The 20551-nt window shown below is 45.8% G+C and overlaps 1 protein-coding gene across 1 annotated transcript in view; it reads left to right on the plus strand.

Moving 5' to 3' along the window:
* The window catches only part of LOC142774648 (uncharacterized), a 166048-nt gene that overhangs the window by 16087 nt on the left and 129410 nt on the right, over nt 1-20551 (plus strand). Inside the window, exon 2 of the mRNA XM_075875266.1 lies at nt 17116-17160. Within this exon, the coding sequence (XP_075731381.1) occupies nt 17116-17160 (45 nt within the window). The remainder of the gene's footprint in view (nt 1-17115; nt 17161-20551) is intronic.

Below are 20551 nucleotides of genomic sequence, written 5' to 3' on the forward strand. Positions count from 1 at the left end.
TTCCGGAGACCTCCACTACCGCGTCTCTCGTAATCATATGATGGTTTTGGGACGTTGAACCCCACATATCAATCAATCAATCAATCTGAGTTCACTCTGACATAATATTCGGTCCCCAGAAACAGCTCTTCACTAGGGTGATGTTGAGTAAATGTTGATGAGATATTTTATTGTGACATCGCACCTACCGACATATGGATTTCAGGCTGCAGCATCAATTCTGGCAACTTCGCGCATCATAAAGGCTGGTTGTGTTTATGTCAGGCAGTTGTGCAAGCAGGTGTGGAAACGTTACGGTAACTTGCGCGAGCTCTTAACGAGAAGCTCATACCGTTCTGTGACGTCACGGTAGAATGAGAACCGAAGCTAGCTTTATCAAAATTCACGGCGCACTCAGTCTTATTAGTACATTTTCTTGCTTGTTTTGTTTGACAACAAAGAAAGACAGAAAGGCTGAAAATTTTCGTCTTCCATCTTACGCTGCACATTTCTTTAATCCATTTCTTGATTGATCTTACAGACGCTCAGTCATACGCGTATTGCCACGGCTGTTGAAACAGCATATTTTCCTCGCTTCACTCTTTGTTCCAGAGTTATAGAAAACTACGCGCATAACAAAACTGGCTTACATAGTTGAGCTGGTTGGTTGTGTTAGAGAGAGAGAGAATAGATGGAGATAAAGGCAGGGAAGGCAACCAGAATTGTAGCATTTCGTTTACTGCCCTGCACGTGGTGCTTGTGCTAGATGGTCATGCTGTACTGTCATTTCGTAGTCCCATTCAAAACTCTGCTCGGTTGTGTTGAACAGTGAATAGCCTTGTCACTTGGCGAATGCCTCATGAGGAGGCGTTTTTGGTGTTATGACACATTCGTGCGGAGCAGCCCCGTAGCCAGGAGGAGGAAGTGGGGGGGGGGGGCAAGGGGATCGCGTCTTTCTTCCCCCTAAACTTGGATGGAGGTATGTGTTTTACCGGGGACTTTTATAAAGAAATAGGTGTTTTTCAAGGCCTTAATGGGCCTGGTGTGGAGCAAAGAAAAAAAGAAAAATTGAAGGATCACGTCAGACAGGTAGTTTCGGCAATTAAGCCAACCTCCTTCCTTGATACCCCTCTTTTTACTTCGCAGCTGTACGAGCATTGTCTCCTGGGAAGTGGGTCCTATATGTAGGTTGCTGGGCCACTGAAGTCACCGTTTGACTAATGGTCGCTTTTAGTAGCCTCATCGACGCGATCCACACACGCCACTTACGTCTCTGGCACAGTCGGGTGCGCGCTAGACGCTAGAAATTGCCGCCTCCCTATTACGTGGTGAGAGGCTATCTCAAATGAGTCCTTCATTTCTGTGTTCACGGTTAGTTTTCGAAATTTCCACGTGATGCACCCTGCTATTCTTTTTTTCTTCCTTCTTCCATTAGCGTACGCTTGTACGACTTCCTGCTGATTGGCTGGCGTCATTGTGCAATACCTTGTAGCCCATCACCCATATACATTTCAGATCAAGTATTGGCATCTTCGCGAATGTATACAGTTCGGCATGTCCAAAAGGGCGTGCACATTATACGCTTTATACGCTGAGAACGACTAGGTAGAGCACACTGCTGCATTTGTTTTTTTCACATTATCACTTACTTCCAACAGTGCCTTGATCACAAATGTAGATTTGTGACTCCACCGCGTCTCCTTAAACCGGTGCAGGAAAATTGTTTGAATAAATAAATACTAGTCTAAAAGGCGTTATTTTATACCTTCGATTTCCTGGTTCGTATTTGACATTATGGTGATGGTCTCACGTCAGGTGAACCATTAGTATAGATGAACTGTGACCACTTTTACGCATCAGCGCAATTATGAAGACGCGATGGTGGTTTTGGGACGTTAAACCCCACAAATCAATTATGAAGACGCAGTTCTGGGAAGCCTAAGGTTTCTCTTTTTGCGTTGTCGGTTTCGTATATGGGTGAACGGTCAGGTAGGGAGAGTCTAGGAGGGGCATAGCACGGCACGAGGTAAGATTCGTGGCTAGTGAAGGAAAAATAAACAATACATAAATGAGAGGAGATGAGTGGGGGATACAGCGCAGAAGGCTTTGAGGACCAAGAAGCGAAAAACTGGTGTGGTGTCACTGTAAGTGCAGGGTACAAACCGGGTTTGTGCGTGGGTCACTTGCAGTGTTAGTGCCTCCGCTAACGACCCCCGAAAATGACGTCCGAAGGCGTTGCCCCGCTGTCCCGCGTTATTTTCTTTAATGGCCTCCCCTTGTGGGTTATTGTGCCGTTCACTATTACGGCCTGGCCGTGTTCTTCGCCGAGGTGTTGATGAGGCGTCACGTGGTGTCTGTCCTCTTTCTCTATTTTCTTCATTTACTTTCCCTTTTTTTTTCCCAAAATTTTCTCGCCGTTTCTATGTGCACCGGCTAGCAGTCGTCCCAGGAAACGTTCGCTTCATTTTTTTTTTCCTTCTCTTTACGATATGCTATGAGCGAATCTTCAGTGGGGCACGAAGTCAGCGTTACCACGAATTCGGAGCCATCTTCTTTGCTTTGTTTGGCTGGTGTCCGAGATCTTTTCGGTCAAGTTCATGACATGGCCCGACGCACCCGGACACGAAGGGGCATCGGGGGTGTGTCCTACATATGGTCCACGCGTGTCGTCCGAGGGGGTGTGTACGAGCGGTCTGGAATGCCCTCGCACGTACGCGCTCAGGCTGTCCGTACTGCTTTGCTTCTCCGCCACCACCCCCGCCTCTATAGCCTTCGCAATAGTGCTGAATTTCGCTATTCTTTTGTGCCCTTCGCGTAGCTTTATGTGCTGAACATGACTGTTGAGACCTTCGAAACTAGTATTTATATATATATATATATACAGCGTTGTCAGGCGCAATAACCTGCAAACACCATTCCGCACCAGAAAGGAGAGAAAGTAACCGAGTTCGTATTACTCCTATCAGCTTTGTTTTTGTTTTTAGCTCAGTGAAAGTGAGTCAGTCACGCTAACGCGACTAACTACTCTCATTTTCGTCCTGCATCTCCTCCTTCCCTCTCTATCTCGTTCTGTCTGTCTGCCACAGTATATGATACTTTAATGGCGCGGTAACGTTCAGTCCTGTGACACACAGAAAACTTACCTTATTTAGGACCTTAATATGGTGTACTAGCCAGGTTTAGACTGAAACATCGTTCTGTTAGTATTATATTGACTTTGGTTTCACATTTTCCGGGTAATCGTAGCAAAATAAAATGAAGGTAAAATTATTTAAGTTTGCCGCCAAAATATCAGCCCCTCAATGCCGGTGTGACGTCAAAGATTCCGAAGTATATTTTTCTCTTGTTTTGGATGAATTGAGGGAATAATATTTGCTAAAACCTGCTGTTTAGTCATGTGGCGCTGTTAGTAATTCGTATTTTGCCAATAAAGAATAATGTGGGCCTTAGCGAAATTATCGCCAATACTTGTGACGTCATGATGAAGCTGGTGAAATGAAAATATTCCTAGTGGCCGACCGTTTACGTGCCGTCGTAAATACGCGGCTTCAATTCGCCTTATGTCTCACTAATTGCTTTCGCGCGAGAAAACGAAGACCAACAGGAGAGATTGAGAAAGCAATGTTGTTTTATTAGCCGAATGGTGTACTTGGAATATGCACCGAAAATTTCGCAGATCAAACTGTGACACAGCTGTTGACGAGCACAATAGCATAACAGTTCGAGAACTCGCATTGCCAAACCATCGAAAGCCAGTGAAGCAGCCTTGACAATATTACTTTTGCAACCGTAAAGCACAGCGTCTCGTTGGGAGGGGGGGGGGGGGATTGTTGAGAAAAAGGCGGAAAGGTGAGAAAATGGAGTGTGCAGTGCACAATAACTTGTCTCTGATGTGAGGATGCCTCAACCGATACACTCACGGGTGGGAGGGGGAATGAAGAGAAAGTTAGAGTGAAGAAAAGAAAGTAAGTTGAATATAAATGGGAGAGAGGGGGTGTCGAGGAGGAGAAAAAAAAACTTCTGTGTCGCGTTCACCATCGCCAAAGGCGAGGGCGCGCCGGTGAAGGCGGTCGGCACTCACTGGAGCGGCTATCAACACAATCTGTGGGCTAGTCCAGCTCTGAAATGCACGCCAGTAAAGATCACATAAGCAAATAAATAAACTACACAAGGTACGCACAGAACCACCACGCGAAAGCGAGCGATGCCTCGCTGACCCACCATTGTGCCGATCTGAGCACGAGCATGCAAGCCTTGATAGGAGATTACAGCCCCCTATTTGTTGATTGATATGAGGAGTCTAACGTCCCAAAACTACGATATGATTATCAGAAACGCCGTAGTGGAGGGCTCTGTAAATTCCGACCACCTGGGGTTCTTTAACATGCACCCAAATCTGAGCACACGGGCCTCCAGCATTTCCGCCTCCATCGGAAATGCAGCCGCCGTGGCCGGGATTCGATCCCGCGACCTGCGGGTCAGCAGCCGAGTACCTTAGCCACTAGACCGCGGTGGCGGAGCCGCGAACTATTTGTGACACTCCAAAAAAAAAAAAAAAAAGAAATGAGGCAACAAACCAATAAGCCAAGTGTCAGATATACTGTAAAGTACACTTAGAGTTAAATTTGACCTATATAAAATTACGCCTGCTTGAAAAAAAAAATTAAACTGAGTTTTCGGTTTTGGTTACTTGGCCCCTCCTCCCATAGCCGAGCTTCAAATGTCGGCGGGCGTTGATGGCTGTGGCAATAGGTTTTCGCCACTTCTCGTTCCAAGTTTCGCGCCCTATGTAATTTAACCACGTATTAGAGACCGCGCTTGCGCTGTTGTCAGCAGTTGCCCCTTTGGACTCGGCTACGGGACGGACTCGTGTTGTTCGTTCGCAGGAAGAACAGCGGGAAATCAAAGCAGCGACAATGCACACATGAGCGCGAGTGAGTGGCAAACGATGCGAAGCCGCTCCTTTAGGACGTGCAGCCGTAGCCACTGGATTCGCTGGCTTGCATATTCATACTAGTTTGCACGCTATGAATTTTCACGTATTTTTTTTTCTTATTAATCGACCTTTACGGGGACAATAAACAGGAACGATGATTTCGTTTAGGTTGAATACTCAATCCTGACAAACTCTTATGTTTCGCCCCGCCGCGGTGGTGTAGTGGCTAAGGTACTCGGCTGCTGACCCGCAGGTCCCGGGATCGAATCCCGGGTGCGGCGGCTGCATTTCCGATGGAGGCGGAAATGTTGTAGGCCCGTGTGCTCAGATTTGGGAGCACGTTAAAGAACCCCAGGTGGTCCAAATTTCCGGAGCCCTCCACTACGGCGTCTCTCATAATCATATGGTGGTTTTGGGACGTTAAACCCCACAAATCAATCAATCAACTCTTATGTTTCACTATCATTGGTTCAATATTAGCGGAGAAAATCAAGGCTGAAGTTTCATTTTTTACATTCTCTCCACCGGAAACTCCGCTCGTGACGTAAATAATTTCAAAATGTATTTTCGGTATTTTCGAGCCATTAGCTCGACGAACTTTCCTGGAACAATACTTTTTTGCAGACTAGTTGGTTCATACTTGAAAAATTGAATTGCTGCACAAACTTGAAGGAAAACAAGGGAGACAGGAAAGAGCACCGGAAAGAGTGCTTGCGCTCTTTCCTGTCTCCCTTGTTTTCTTTTAAGTTTGTGCAGCAATTCAATTTTCCTGGAACGTCGTGTGCTAAATTGATGGCACCCATAGATTACCATGTACTTTATTTTTGTCTTTTCGAAGCTACGTAAGACCCAGTAGATGCCTTCAAAATCTGTGACGTCACGGTGTTTGGGACGGGTACCTCAAGGTGGCCTCACCCCCCCCGCATTTTCTCTCCGCGTGTTTTGTCGCTTATACTTTGCGTCGTGTCGCGGTAAGAGGGGTGTTTTCGGGTTTGTCAAATTGTACTTTACTGATACGCGAGAGAGACAGAGAGCGAGATAAAGATGCAAGGAAAGGCAGGGAGGTTAACCAGACGCACATCCGGTTTGCTACCCTGCACTGGGGAAGGGATGAAGGGAAGAAAAGAGGTTGCAGAGAGATGAGAAGGTACACACAATCACGAGAAAATCGTTTTGCTCTTTAGGGCCTCCCATAGGGTCCATACGGTAAGTCGTTAAACGAGATTCAGTCGGTGACCGTGATTACTCTGCGTTACCCGTGTAATTTACTTAATATAACTCGAGCAGTTTTTTTTTCTTAGCCGGGTTCATATTACAACGACGGCTGTTATGAGATCAAAACTCGGGTCACGCGCGGCACGGTAGTTGTTCGCCGCCGCCGCCGCCGGTGTCCGTAACAGCTATCGCTAAATAAGATTTAAACAACGACCTATAGTACCAAGGACACAGTGGGGCTCCAACCCGGGTGTGTTGCTGCCAGCCCAGTATTCTACCACTGAGCCACGCTGATGCTTGGGAACCGTTTGCGAATTTGCCTTAGAAAGGCTTGATGTCGGGAAAGGAATCGCGTTAATATGAGTAATAAAGCGTTTTAGAATAGAAAACAAAACAAAAACAACGACGCGTCACACAATGCGAATAGCGTAACGAGTGGGTCGTCCAATGCTGCAACCCATTACAAAAGCTTGTTTTTGATCACCTATTAACTGTGGTGCATACCCACTTCAGGCATAATTCCTCATCGTCGTCAGCCACTGCATGAACAATTGACACATAATCCCTTGCAGGTGTTTAGCGGATACAACGCTTCTCAGAAGAATGGCGAAAAAAAAAATAGCCATAGCGAATGCTGGTCTACTACACAGAAATTATTATTATTGCCGTAGTGGGTAACCAGTAAGTGTGCCTGCAGTATATAGTCACCCATAGAGTGTTTAAAAAAGGCTCTGAAAGGCCCTTCTTCTAGCTTTTGCCGTGACTGTGCTGCGCGCAGAACAGTTTTTTTTTTTTTTAACACGACTGAGTACACCTGATAACTTCATTAAGTCCAGCGTGAGAGGCGAGATCGGCGATTAATAATACGCCCTTATAATAGAAGAAGGCCTGCGTCAGTCTCGTCCCGTTCCCATGAAAAAACCTGGTGACCCACTATCGACCTAAAGGTGCACGCACGCATGAGTAATTATAGCTCACCTCGCGGCCTTGCTTCGATAATTGATAATGCCGAATGATAGATTACGGGTTGCTTCATGTAAAGGCTAACGTAGTGGTTCAGCGTACAGAAACATAATAAGTCCCCGGGCAATGTAGCCACTCTACTTGGAAATGTATGGAATATCGTGTAAGTGCCAGCTTTACGTGGGGGGAGTTTATAGCTTGGGATGTTATACAGTAAATTATACTGATAGTGATAATGAAAGTGCCACTGCTTATTTAACTACCGTATATGATACAGCGTAAGCCATAAAAAAAAAGATTCCCACAAGCACGCGCCCCCCCCCCCCCCACACACACAAACAAACACACTTTCTCCCTCCCTCCCTCTCTTTCTCTCTCTCTCTCATCGGCAGTGCTACCCCGACGTTGGCTGTTATGACTGAAGTCTTGACGTCGGTTTGGCGCTGAGTGCCGTTCATCAGTAAAAATTGTCGGCATTCTATTTGGTAAAGCGAAACATCGAAGTCTAGTTTCTGAAATTTTAGTGGTGCCGACATCTGCACAGTTTGGAGGAGGTGGTAATATGTGACATCACAGTGCGATGCATCTGCGCGAAATTGACAGAAATTGGTGTTTAAACAAAGCATTCTCGAAGCCTTGGTTATGAAGACACACGACATGGTTTAAATCAGTGAGAGACTACAAAATACTGTCGATTCTCTTTTTTTTTTATCGGGATCTGAATTTACGCTAGAACTTACTTGCTTTTTCAACCGTGACTATAAAGTCCGGACAGATAGCTTTTTTTGCGCACCTACATAGTGTAGCGCGACTGTAAGATACGCTTACTAACAGCACAATATTACGAAGACTAGCAATAATTTCGATTATAAACAGTTCATTAAACTTGAGCTCACTAAAATAAAGTACGCAGTTTCCGCTAGGTAGCGCATATGCCAAAGCACTGCTAAGCTGGTCGATCTCATGATTTCCTATGCAGTGTATAATGGCTTTCAGTAGTACTCATCTTTTCCGTGTCCAGTTCAGTGATTACAGCTCATGATTACTGAACTGGACACGGAAAGCAGCAGAGTAGCACTGAAAATTGATATGCATAAAACTAAAGCAACGTGCAACAGTCCCAGCAGTAAGCAGTGCTTTGGGGTAGGTGGAGATACACTGGAATCTGTAATATGTTTACTTAGGACTCTTAGTAACCGTGGAGCCGAACCGTGGAAGTGAAATAACTAGAAGAATAAGGATGAGTTGGATCACATTCGGCAAGCATTCTCAAATTACGAGTGGTAATCTACCACTAACCCTCAAGATGAAGGTATATAATAGCTGCATCTTGCTGGTACTTACCTACACAGAGCAGGAACCTGGAGGCTCACAAAAAAGGGTTCAGCTTTAAATAAGGAAGACGCAGCAAGCGATGGAAATGAAAATGACAGGTGCAACCTTGAGAGACAAGAAGAGTGGGTCAGGGAACAAACCGGGGTTAATGATGTCATAGTTGAAACCAAGAAGAGGAGATGAACATGTGCCGGGCATGTATACAGGATAACCGCTGGTCGTTAAGGGTAGCCGACTAGATTCCAGGAGAAGCCAAATGCACGAAGGGGAGGCAGAAAGTTAGGTGGGCCGATTAGATTAAAAGGTTCGCAGGTATGACGTGGCAGCAAATAGCACAAGAGCGGGTTGATTGATAGGCCGATCACGGGGAGACTTTTGCCCGGCAGTGGGCGTAGTCAGGCTGATGATGATGATAATATCTTGCTGTCGTCTATATGAATACTTGTTTCCGCAATAATCTGCAGTGCTCCTTTAAAGTTAGATTATCGAATGCTGATAGCGCCAACTTTCAGCAGTCCATATGCATTTCGCACACACACATGGACAACAACCTGATTTCGTCCTCCCTTAATTCTTCCCACTTTTTTTTTTTTTCGAAAGCTTCTGTCGGCAAACAGCAGATGAGCTTTCTCGTCGTTTTCGCTGGTAAAGGAGAACGAAAGTGGTTAATGCCACCGCCCAAGCCTACAGCTGTAGGCGAGCGCAAAGAAATTGCTCCAAAAAGCGCGGCCGTATATTTCACCCGCGGTAGGTCGGCCAGCCAAGTGGGGCTGGCCGGATTCGCTTGCTACATACAGCTTGCCGCGCCCGGTCGCAAGACAAAACCGCATTAGCTTGCTCCCTCCCCCCCTCCGTGCCCATGAACGCACCCCCCCCCCCCCGCGTTACAGGAGGTCCCCTTCTTCAACCCTTTCTTTTTGGCTTCATCCTTAACGTAGCACCATTCCAGACTGCACTTCTTCTCCTGGATCAATGACATCTTCGTCTGCTACGCGGAGACCCACGCAGCAGACGACGCCCTCGAGAAACTCCTCACCTTCAGTTTCTTATTTGTTTTCAAGGTTATTTTCTTGATAATTTTTTTTTCTTTGCGTTGCAGTTGTTTCGCCAGCAATCGTGAAAAATTCTTCTCTTTCGTCTAGTGGCCGCACATTGCGATGCGTGACTCTCTTTCCAGGTAATCACGCCGGTCGCCTCACTTTAGCCTATTTTCCTTTAGTTTACTTTTTCTTTCTATTTTCTCTTGTTTGTTTATGACCACGGCGAACCCACTACAGAATCGACTATTTGCTCCGCGAGTCGTACGTTGTCCTTTGTTTTTCTCTCCGAGTTTATCGCGTGCGCGACTCGCTGGGCTGTGCATCTATTTTGTATCTTCTTTTTTCCTTCGAACAACACTGCGAACGTACCGTGAAATCCGCTGTATAAAATGGGGCTGCTTGCCCTCGACGTAGGTGACAAAATTCGTTTATTGTGCTGTGCGAGCCTTCATTGAACCTTGTTGCGGATTTCAGGCTGAAAAATGTTTTATCGAACCTGAAAGCTGACCGTTGGCGTTAGCGCAATTTACAAAAAAATATCAATGCATGATGACGTCATCATATGGCGCCATCGTGTCGTCAGAGATCGCCGAAATGTGTGATCAATCAATCAATCAATCAATCAATCAATCAATGAAGCTTTATTTTCATAAATAGATATATGCAATTACAGGGATTATTTGGACCGATAGCCTAAAGTGGCTAGTGGACGGTCCAATACAATGTGCAACATAAAAAAGTGTACAGGTCAGCTCTGAGGTAACAACAACAACACAGTAATACATTTTTTCTTGCAGATATGCATACTTATTAGCTTGCAGCTAGTTTCTATACATAGGCACTTATTAAAAAAATACAATGAAAATCGAATCACACACACATGCTTACATGTCTTGACTCCACAGAAAAAATGATTTACATGCCATGCTGAAATTACGTGCCGTTTTAATCTCTAGGGGGACCGTGTTCCATATTTTTGTTCCACTAAACTGTATCAGTCTTTCTCCGTAAACATTAAAACATTTGGGCAGATTGAAATTACCATTCGAAGCATGTCGCGTATTGCGTTTAGGAATTGAAAAAAGATCAGCAGGCAAAGGTGAATTTCTATTAATTATGTTATTTACTGAAACAGCAATTTTGTAGTCACGCAACATCGGAACCGAGAGAATGCGTTGTGATTGGAAAATATTACTTACTGATTCACCTTGGCTTATGATTTTCAGTGTACGCTTTTGAAGTCGTTCAAGAGTTTTTAGATAACTGTTGTACGTCAAACCCCACGATTCCAGACAGTAACCTATGTGACAATGACACAATGAAAAGTAGAGTGTGCGGAGTATAGCTTGTGGAAAATATTGGCGAGCTTTTATTAGAGAATAGCAGCCATAGGCTAGCTTTGCGCACACACTTTGTACTTGCTCATGCCAGTGTAAGTGTTCATCAAAAGTGACGCCTAAATATTTAAAACAAGGAACTTGTTGAATAGGAGTGTTGTTTATTGTTAGGTTAAGAGATTCAGCGTCAATATGTTTCCTACGAGAGTGAAACACCATATACTTTGTTTTAGTACAGTTAACAGTCAGCTGATTCCTGGCAAACCATTCCGAAATGTTCGATAAATCGGTCATCGCGTCATTTTGTAAATCTGCTAAGGAGTGTCCTGTGAAAACTAAAACAGTGTCGTCCGCGTACATCAGTGCCCTTGACCTTTGTAGGGATCGCGGGACATCATTAATATAAAGAGAGAACAATATAGGGCCCAAAACTGAACCCTGTGGCACCCCGCATTTAATATAACCGTAGGATGATTTGATGTCACCAATGACTACCTTTTGTTTGCGTGCCGATAGATAACTAGAAAAAAAATCAAGCGAGTTACCTTTTATCCCATAAGAATGCATTTTTTCCAGTAAAATGGAATGACTAATAGCATCAAATGCCTTTCGTATGTCTAAAAATACTGCTATTGCTATGTTGTTTTCATGTAGCGCGGAATTAATATATTGCGTAAGCATCGAAACAGCAGTTGAAGTGGACCTGTTTGCAACAAAGCCGTGTTGCTGGGGACAAAGTACATTCTGTTCACCCAGGAAGCGCCTTAATTGCGACGAAATTAGTTTTTCAAGCGTAGTGTTAATACTACTCAGAACAGATATTGGTCTGTAGCTGTCCGGAAGATTCCGATCACCAGATTTGTACACTGGTATTACTTTGGCGGTCTTAAGTATACTAGGATAAGTTTTAGAGGAAAATGCATGATTAAATATATGGCATAAGGGACCACACAATACATCAATATTCTCCTTTAAAATCCTTGATGATATGGCGTCATGTCCAGCTGCCTTGTTCCCTGGTAACTTATTAATTACTTGTCGGATGTCATCCTCAGTTACATCACATAAATCAAAATTATTGGTAACAGTACAGGGTGCATTTAAATTCTGCATATGAGTAGGGAACTTCCTCGCAAGGCTGAGACCAATATTAGTAAAGTAATCGTTAAAGTTGTCGGCCACTTCACGAGTTGGATTATCAGGTGTAATGCGTTCTTTGCTACCCATGCCAGTGACGTCTTTAACAATCTGCCATATTTTCTTCGTGTTACCATCATAGTGATGTCACTATGACGGCTCTACGACGTCGCATAACGTGGCATCCAATGACATCTTCTCTTGGTCATACGTGAGCCGATCACGGAGGCCATGCAACATAGGTAGGGTGCAGAGAGATAGCGATCCCTTCGATCTTTCAGGCAGTGCAATACCGCGTTAATTCCAAAAAACAACTTAAGGGGAATTAGGAGGAAAAAAGAAAAGGGTGGCTTTCACTTTAAATCGTCCTAGGTGGCTGCAGAAGGGACCTTGTGAGTTGTTGTTGTCGTTGTTGTTGTTGTTGTTGATGATGATGATGATGATGATGATGATGATGATGATGATGATTTGGAACGTGCTGCTGCGCAAATGTAACAGCGAGTGTTTGTCGACCCTTCAAAAAACGGTTTGACACGTGCGCCTTTCAAGCCTGCGAAACTTGAACTTTTAATATAATTCTTAATCATCCTTTCGTGTTCTTACTGTTGTTTTAGCGCTTTTCGTCTCTGAAACGATTAATTTTTTTTAATATTGGTCCAATAAGACCTAAATTAACAAGGAATGTTGTTGGAGTGAACATTTCTACAAGTGGACATTTTACTGACCTGACTCAGGTGATCCCCACTTATTGAAAAACTCTATGCAGTCACATTCCCTGTTTTGTAAGTACTTTTCCCTTCAAGACTCCGTCTCGCTGGAAACTTGTTTCTTGTCTGACTTATTGATCTAGTTATACGCAGTACGTTCATTATCTGGTTCGTATTTTTTTTTTAGATCACGCGTTTTATATTGTTATGTGTAGGATATCTGAGAGCCTTGGCTTGCCATGAAACACCTTGTAACGAGAGTCAAGTGCTTTTTCTAGCTATCTGCACCTCATCTTTGGGTAGGATCTAGCTTAAGAGTGCGGTCACACGATCTTTCAATGACAGTCAAAATTAAATATTAAATAACATAGCCCTTGAGTATCATTAGCCCCATTCGTAATATCTTACCGAGCTGATTGGCCACGCTATTGTAAGACGCCATTGTAAATGCACGTGCGACTGCGAAATAGCCTATTACGTCAATCAGAGCTCCAAATGTCCATAGGATAAAAGCCAGCGCTCATTCGTGAACTGACAATGACGGTCTAATGCACTGTATATCAATCGATAACAAACCACCAAGTATTAAATTGTCGAAATGAATTTTCATTCAACACTATACGTGAGCGTTTTTGGTATTTATTTATTTATTTATTTATACAATACTGCTGACCAATTTAATGGTCCAAGCAGGACGGGCAGAAAAACACTCTGCCCTCTGTTGGCTTGTTATTGTAACAGTGGCGTTGTTTCGACCGAGATCTCAGTGTGCGTTACGTCTGGAAACTTTTCGATGGCTGAGAACGTTGACCGAGCAAACGAGACCCTTGAAGAATTCGACGCCTGCGCACAATCTCGAGCTGGTGGAAACCACGATGTATAGCGGGTGGATCTATAGTGACGCGGGAGCAGGGATTCTCGGCACTGTAGGCGTTCGCATTCGCCCCTCCATTGTTTTCTAGCTCCATCTGTCGTTTTATGTTTTCTTCGTATATTTCATTCTTACCTTTTTTTTCTGATGTGCGCCCTACCTCGTTTTCTTTTTTTTTTTTTGTGGATGCTTTTCGCGTAAACGTGGCGCCCACGAGGGCGAAGCGAAAGTTGTTGGGCGGGCGTGGAGGATCTTCCTGCAGTGAACCAGGATACGAGGGCAGGGCTGCCTTCTGCGCTTCGGGCTTTTGATCTTCAGCTGGTTTCGCTGTTTCTTTCTTTGGAAAGAAAGAAGGAGACTGAAGATGTGTAGCTGAAATATACGGCCTTGAAGGACCGAGGCTTGCGAGCATGACGTCCCACTGTTTCTCCTTTTCTGCGTGCGAGACAGGACAAACGTCAAAACGAAAGACATCTTGAGAGATATTGGAAAGAATTCGAACTACGGTTGATTGGAGTGAGATTATTGCACATAGATAGAAAGGGGAGTTATTGGCGTTAGCTAGGGACCGCTATTTGGTAACGATGCGTTCGGCTTTGTTTTGCGCTGGTCTCTCTCGCTTTACGGCCGGTTGATACAGAAAGTAACGCGATCAGAACAGCGCCCTAATCAATGACCACAGTCACCGATGATTACAACTGTTTGGGTTTGATGCTACGGTTCTTTAACGGGCACACCAGCCTCTCTAAAAACGCGACCACCACTGCCGAAATTCGATCCCACGCCCTCCGAGTCAGATCTGGAGCCATACACCTACCAGACCAGACTGGGCCACCCGGGTGGTTTTCCATTGCGTTAGATCATATAATCGTGTGAGTTTTACGTCCCCAAACTACGATATGATTCGTAGAGATGCCGTAGTGGTAAGATCTGGAAATTTCGACCACCTGTGATTCTTCAACGTGCACCTTTATCTATTCGCTTAGTTCCCAATGGCAAACAGCGTTGCTATTTTCTATTTTGGGCGTATGCGGCTGTCTTCACGTAGCCTTGCAGTTCGTTTCCTACACCAGGACCAGCTTTATGGAAGTGTCACGTTTCTGACGACAACCTTGCTTTATTGGTCTCGTTGGGTAGACTAGCCAAAAAGCGGCACAGGGAGATCTTTTCTTCGTCTTCATCCCCTCGTGGTTGTCACGCAAGCACGCCATCTGGCAGAAGCTAGGGATGCCTTGTAATAGTTGCTGCGCACCGCGCCAGGAAACAGTTGTGGTTTTACCTTGGTTTTTCGTTTTTGGATCGAGTAATAAATGAGTATGCTTTGAATCTTAGAAATAAACAAACTCCGTCGTTTATAGGGCTATGAATAGGTTGTTCTGAATCTTTTATGGCGTCTCTTTATTTTCCTGCCGTAGCCTCCGTGATTAGTTCTGGGAGCGCGCAGCCGGAGCCAATCGGTGAGGCCACGCTACCAACGACGAACTAAAACTGCGAGACGCCCGGACTTTCGCGTTTTGCTGGCCTCTTGCATGGCTTCCACAGCGTTGCGCGTGATGTATGAAACGGGGTATAGAACTATTACTAACTGCCAAACTATTACTATCTGCCAGTGGTAGGTAGACGAGTGAGGGGGGTTATTAACGATGTGCGTCAGCATTCTTGGTGTAAATCGAACAGTCGATTTGTCACGTTGAATACAGCAGTGTTTACAGGTTGTACGCAATGCTCTCCCGCCAAGAGTGATCTGTGTTGGCGTGACAGAGCGCTCGCGCGTACGCGAGTTGGACCTCGTGGTTGGCGGTTGAGGTTACGCGATTTCTATTGATTTGATTGATTTGTGGGGTTTAACGTCCCAAAACCACCGTTTGATTATGAGAGACGCCGTAGTGGAGGGCTCCGGAAATTTTGCCCACCTGGGGTTCTTTAACGTGCACCCAAATCATAGTACATGGGCCTACAACATTTCCGCCTCCATCGGAAATGCAGCCGCCGCAGCCGGGAATCGAACCCGCGACCTACGGGTCAGCAGCCGAGTACCTTAGCCACTAGACCACCGCGGCGGGGCACGCGATTTCTATTAGGTGTATTGATGATGTATTAGTTGAAGTGTCAAACGTGGTGAGTAAAAGAAAAAAAAACACACGAATGAAAGAAAGTAACCTAGACAACAAAAAAAACGCAAGCCTATCTCTATAGACAATACATGTCATCTCCCCTTCGCCCATTTCTTGGCGCTTGTTTTCTTGTGCACTTTTGTGATTGGAGGTAAAGTGGCCTAAAGCATAAAAATACACACTGCTATGAAAGGGAGTTGTTGCTTGGAAGGCGCTACCACTTGTCCGAGCATTGGCTCCAGCGATACCCCATGTTAAAGGATTTTTCGCTGCTTCAAACTTTAGTCATATCCCGAACTCGTTTCCTGTTTGAATTTTTGGGTTTTGTTGCTATTTTAAAAATGGGACACATATGCATGCCCCGCCGCGGTGGTCTAGTGGCTAAGGTACTCGGCTGCTTACCCACAGGGTGCGGGATCGAATCCCGGCGGCGGCGGCTGCATTTTCGATGAAGGCGTAAATGCTGCAGGCCCGTGTGGTCAGCTTTTGGTGCACGTTAAAGAACCCAGGTGGTCGAAATTTCCGGAGCCATCCACAACGGCGTCTCTCATGATCACACGGCGGTTTTGGGACGTTAAATACTAAATATCAATCAATCAGAAATGGGACACGAATTGTGGCTATCACAATTCGTCGTTTCTTCGTATAACAATTTTTTTTCCTGGGGTTTCGCGTGAGAAAACGACGATATGAGTATAGATTGATTGATATGTGGGGTTTAACTTCCCAAAACAATTATATGGTTATAAGAGACCCCGTGGAGGGCTCCGGAAATTTGGACTACCTGGGGTTCTTTAACGTGCACCCAAACGCGAGCACACGGGCCTACATCGTTTTCACCTCCATCGGAAATGCAACCGCCGCAGCCGGAATTCAATCCCGCGACCTGCGAGTCAGCAGCCGAGTACTTTAGCCACTAGACCACCGCGGTGGTGCGATATGAGTACACAGCACGCTGTGTGTGGAAGGCTTCGGTAATTTCGTCCTCGTGGGGTTTTCGAACGCGCACCTAAATGTTACCGCACGGGTCTGTAGCGTTTCGCCTCCGTCTAAATGCGGTCAGCGTAGCCCGGGAATCGAACCCGCGTCTTCGAGCGTGGCATTGTGACGCCTTGACCAGCACGAGAGGCTCCACGGTCGGCGGAAAATACGGGATGAAGCATACGCACGTAGAACAGTCTCTTGCGATATGAAGGTTGTCGACCTCTCTAACGTCTCCCCGCGGGCCTAGCTGCACGTTTCGGCACATTGAAAAATCAAGATTTCGTCTTCTTCTCTCCCTTGTTGGCTGTTCCGTGCTTCAACAATTGCCCCCACGACAAAATCTACACCCTCTCTATCTTTCTATTTTGATCCTAACATTCGTTGCGTTCAAATACATGTATTCTTCGTGAGATCTTATCTCCGAAAGCGATTAGAAGTTTGCTGGGAAACGATGTGTTAAAGCTGATGCCTGGTATTGCTTTGCTTCTTTTCAACAGCTTCCTCGCTCGGGAGTGATCGCAGCTTAAGGAACAGCAAAAAGCGTGAGTGAAGCTTGTGTTTTACCACCCTCTGCTCTAAAGATTATTCTGGGACGTGGCGCTGCTGTGTAGTACTTGGTCGACGCTAGCGCGATAACCTTCGCATATCACGATCGACCGTACATCGCGAAAACGCGCAAAATGTGGGATGAAAGGTACGGCAGTTGTTCCATCCGGTTGTTATCTATCTCACGTGCGCACCTGATCGTGGAACGCCAGCTAGCTCGCTCCCATACGCCATGATCATACCTTTTTTTTTTTTCCTTTGCCCCGCCGTGGTGGTCTAGTGGCTAAGGTACTCGGCTGCTGACCCGCAGGTCGCGGGTTCGATTCCCGGCTGCGGCGGCTGCATTTCCGATGGAGGCGGAAATGTTGTAGGCCCGTGTACTCAGATTTGGGTGCACGTTAAAGAACCCCAGGTGGTCGAAATTTCCGGAGCCCTCCACTACGGCGTCTCTCATAATCATATGGTGGTTTTGGGACGTTAAACCCCACAAATCAATCAATTACTTTTTTTCCTTTATCAGTTTTCCCTTGGATCGCGCTAAATTTTGAAACGCCCTCTGCCCGCTTCCTCAATTCCTCGAAGGTCGTCCGGGGAAGGAGTGTTTTGGGTCGACGCCTGTATGCGTATGCACGTGGAAACTGCAAACGAAGAGAAAAAAAATGCTTGGCTTTGAAAGAGCACATCGATTCAGGGAAATCGTCCGGAACCTCTCGTACCAGTTATACCGTAATTTATTTTTTTACGTTTTTATTTGTCTTCGTTTTCATTAACGCCGAGCACGCGGCGGATGAGCTTCACTATTGTATGTCCTTCAAAGGGCAAAAAAAAAAAAAACGTGGGTTTTTTTTTTTTCGTCATAAGATGAACAGCGACTGAATACATGACGGTTGTCGTGTTCAGCGACCGTGACGGAAGTCGTGACGCTTCGCTCGTTTCCGCCGCCAGAGTGCGCGTCGGTTCCTTTTTCTGAATACGCTCGAGCGTTGAGCCAGGAAGGGAATGCATAGAAGAAACCCTTTTTTTTATTTCTCTTCTTCACGCTCTTTTTTTTTTTTCCACACTACAGCGGAAGCTCGAAAAATGACGTGTCGCCTTTTGATCAGACGCACGGCCGCGGCTTCATGAACTCAAGTGACATGACGCCCCCTCGCGGCCCCGCGCAGAGCTACGCCCTCTCCCGACGTATCGAGAACACTACTGCAAACCGACATTTTTTTTTTAGAATCGCTCGTGTGAACACCATCGCAATCGAAAATACTTGCACTGCGATAGCAAATACACACGCAATCATCCAAGCATATTGTGCAAATCTCCATCGCGAGGTGCTCGCAGTTAGTACTGTTTTCCACTACACGATTGCATCTTGCACCACACAGCTAACGTTATCTAATGGAAAGTAGTCGTACCTTAATCGGCGTAGCGCGTTTTGAAACATAGGACAAGGGAAGGGACAGAAGGGAGCGCTTACTTCCAACAAAACTTTACTTCGAGGAGCGTACATAAATATGCTCATGAAATTCGAAAACAACAGAAAAACAGATGAAAAACCCTCTATTGCCACGCGCTAAAATCTTATGATCTCAAAAACGACAATCCTTTTTCACAAAGACCGAGAGAAGGATTGCTGACGCAGTTCAGCCCTAATCTACTGATCCTTTCTGCTTCAATAATCTCCCTTGTCACTTTATTTCTGTTTTTTTCTATGATTATGTTTCAAAACGCGCTACGTCGATTAAGTATGTCTTACCAACATGCCCAACTTTATACTCTAGTCGTACCTGTTTCCCACCCAGGGTTGGGCTTGCCAACTATTGAAAACCGCTCGTGCATGCCATGTAGATGCCGTTCACTGTTTGTTAACTATAGATCGGCGCAAGCGAAGGTGGCTCCCATCTGTATTCAGAGTCAAAGACGTATGCTGTAACTTGCGGTAAGCATTCAGTGCCACACTATGTACGTAGGTACACTTACAGCAGTAGACGCCTTTCGATCACGCCACGTCAAGCCGTGTCAGTGCGATACAGTGGTCATGCAGCGTCTATGCGAACTTTGTGAAGAAAGCCTGCCGCGTTCGTCGATCTCTGCCGTATTTGACTGGTCGTTTCGGAGCGCTCTAGAGCGCTCTCCTGAGAGATAGAGGGAGGTTGCGTCGTTTCCTCTCCTCAACCTCCCTCCTCCTCTCTCAGGAGAGTGCTCTGAAGCGCTCCGAAATGACCAGTAAAAAAAAATGGCATTACAAGTGTAAATAAACTGTGCGTCGTGAGACGAGAGTTTGTGCTGCCCCCGTGATCAACTCACCTTTAACTAAATGATGACGTCATTTCGTCACGTGACGTCACCATATAAGGTGTCGCAATGACGCAGCAAACATCTGATCTTAATAAAATGCTTTGTTGGGCGCTTTGGTTTAATTCTAGAATAGATTTTAGCGCGAATGGAGAACACACGAGAGAAACAGAGTGCTCGTACAGTCGTCCTCACTTGTTGTGTGTTGTCCATTCGCACTCAAATCTATTCCGGATATCGGGGATCTGTGGTGTCGTGGGACATCGTATCGCGATGTATCCCGTGAGTGATGGTGATTGCATCATTCGTATTGAGGCCGAAAAAGTCAATTTTCGCGTTTCCTAAGGCGTTTCAAACTCCCACCCGAAAATATTGCTACTTTTCGTGGTTACGGGTACACTGCATGCCAACAAGAAGCTTATACGTCAAGTGCCGTAGTGAGTAGTGTCGTTGTTATCGTTAATAGCAGCAGTTGCTATAACCACTCCATCACGTCTCATGGATGGACGATATATAGTGTCACGAGCTCCGGCATCGTGGAGAGTGAGAGAAGTTACTAGGAGAGAGAAACGTGTTGCGTCCATTAGCATTGTCGCCGCAATGCAAAGCTTTGCTCCGTCGCGTTGCCTGGAAACCCCGAGAAAGATTTAGCTTGGAATCACAGCCCAAACACGCTCCACCTTTTGCCTTCGCCATTCTTCCATCTCGGCCACGCGGCGACGCGATCTCGAACAAAACGCGAACACGCACACTCAAACACGTTATTATCATTTTTTTTTTCATGCCGTAAGGCATCAAACGCTCCGACACTCACGCAATAGCCGAAACACAATGCTCGCGACGGTGTGCGGCTGTTACTTCTTCGATCGGGTCAACGCCACACTCGGCAGTCCATTAGGCCACCGAACAACAACAAGGCGCCGCTTCTTCGCAAAAGCGCGATCGTATCGCTTGGACGCGCGCCACCCCGCGGCACATCCCTCGTACTCGCGCTAGGCCTAAGTGAAATGAGTCACCGTCTCAACTCTTCAGTCACGAGCGGAGAGTCGCGTGTTCGGCGATGCGTGTTACAGCGCCATCTGTGTTCCACGAGGAGGAGGA

Source organism: Rhipicephalus microplus, chromosome 10, assembly GCF_043290135.1.
Source record: "Rhipicephalus microplus isolate Deutch F79 chromosome 10, USDA_Rmic, whole genome shotgun sequence".
NCBI lineage: Eukaryota > Metazoa > Arthropoda > Arachnida > Ixodida > Ixodidae > Rhipicephalus > Rhipicephalus microplus.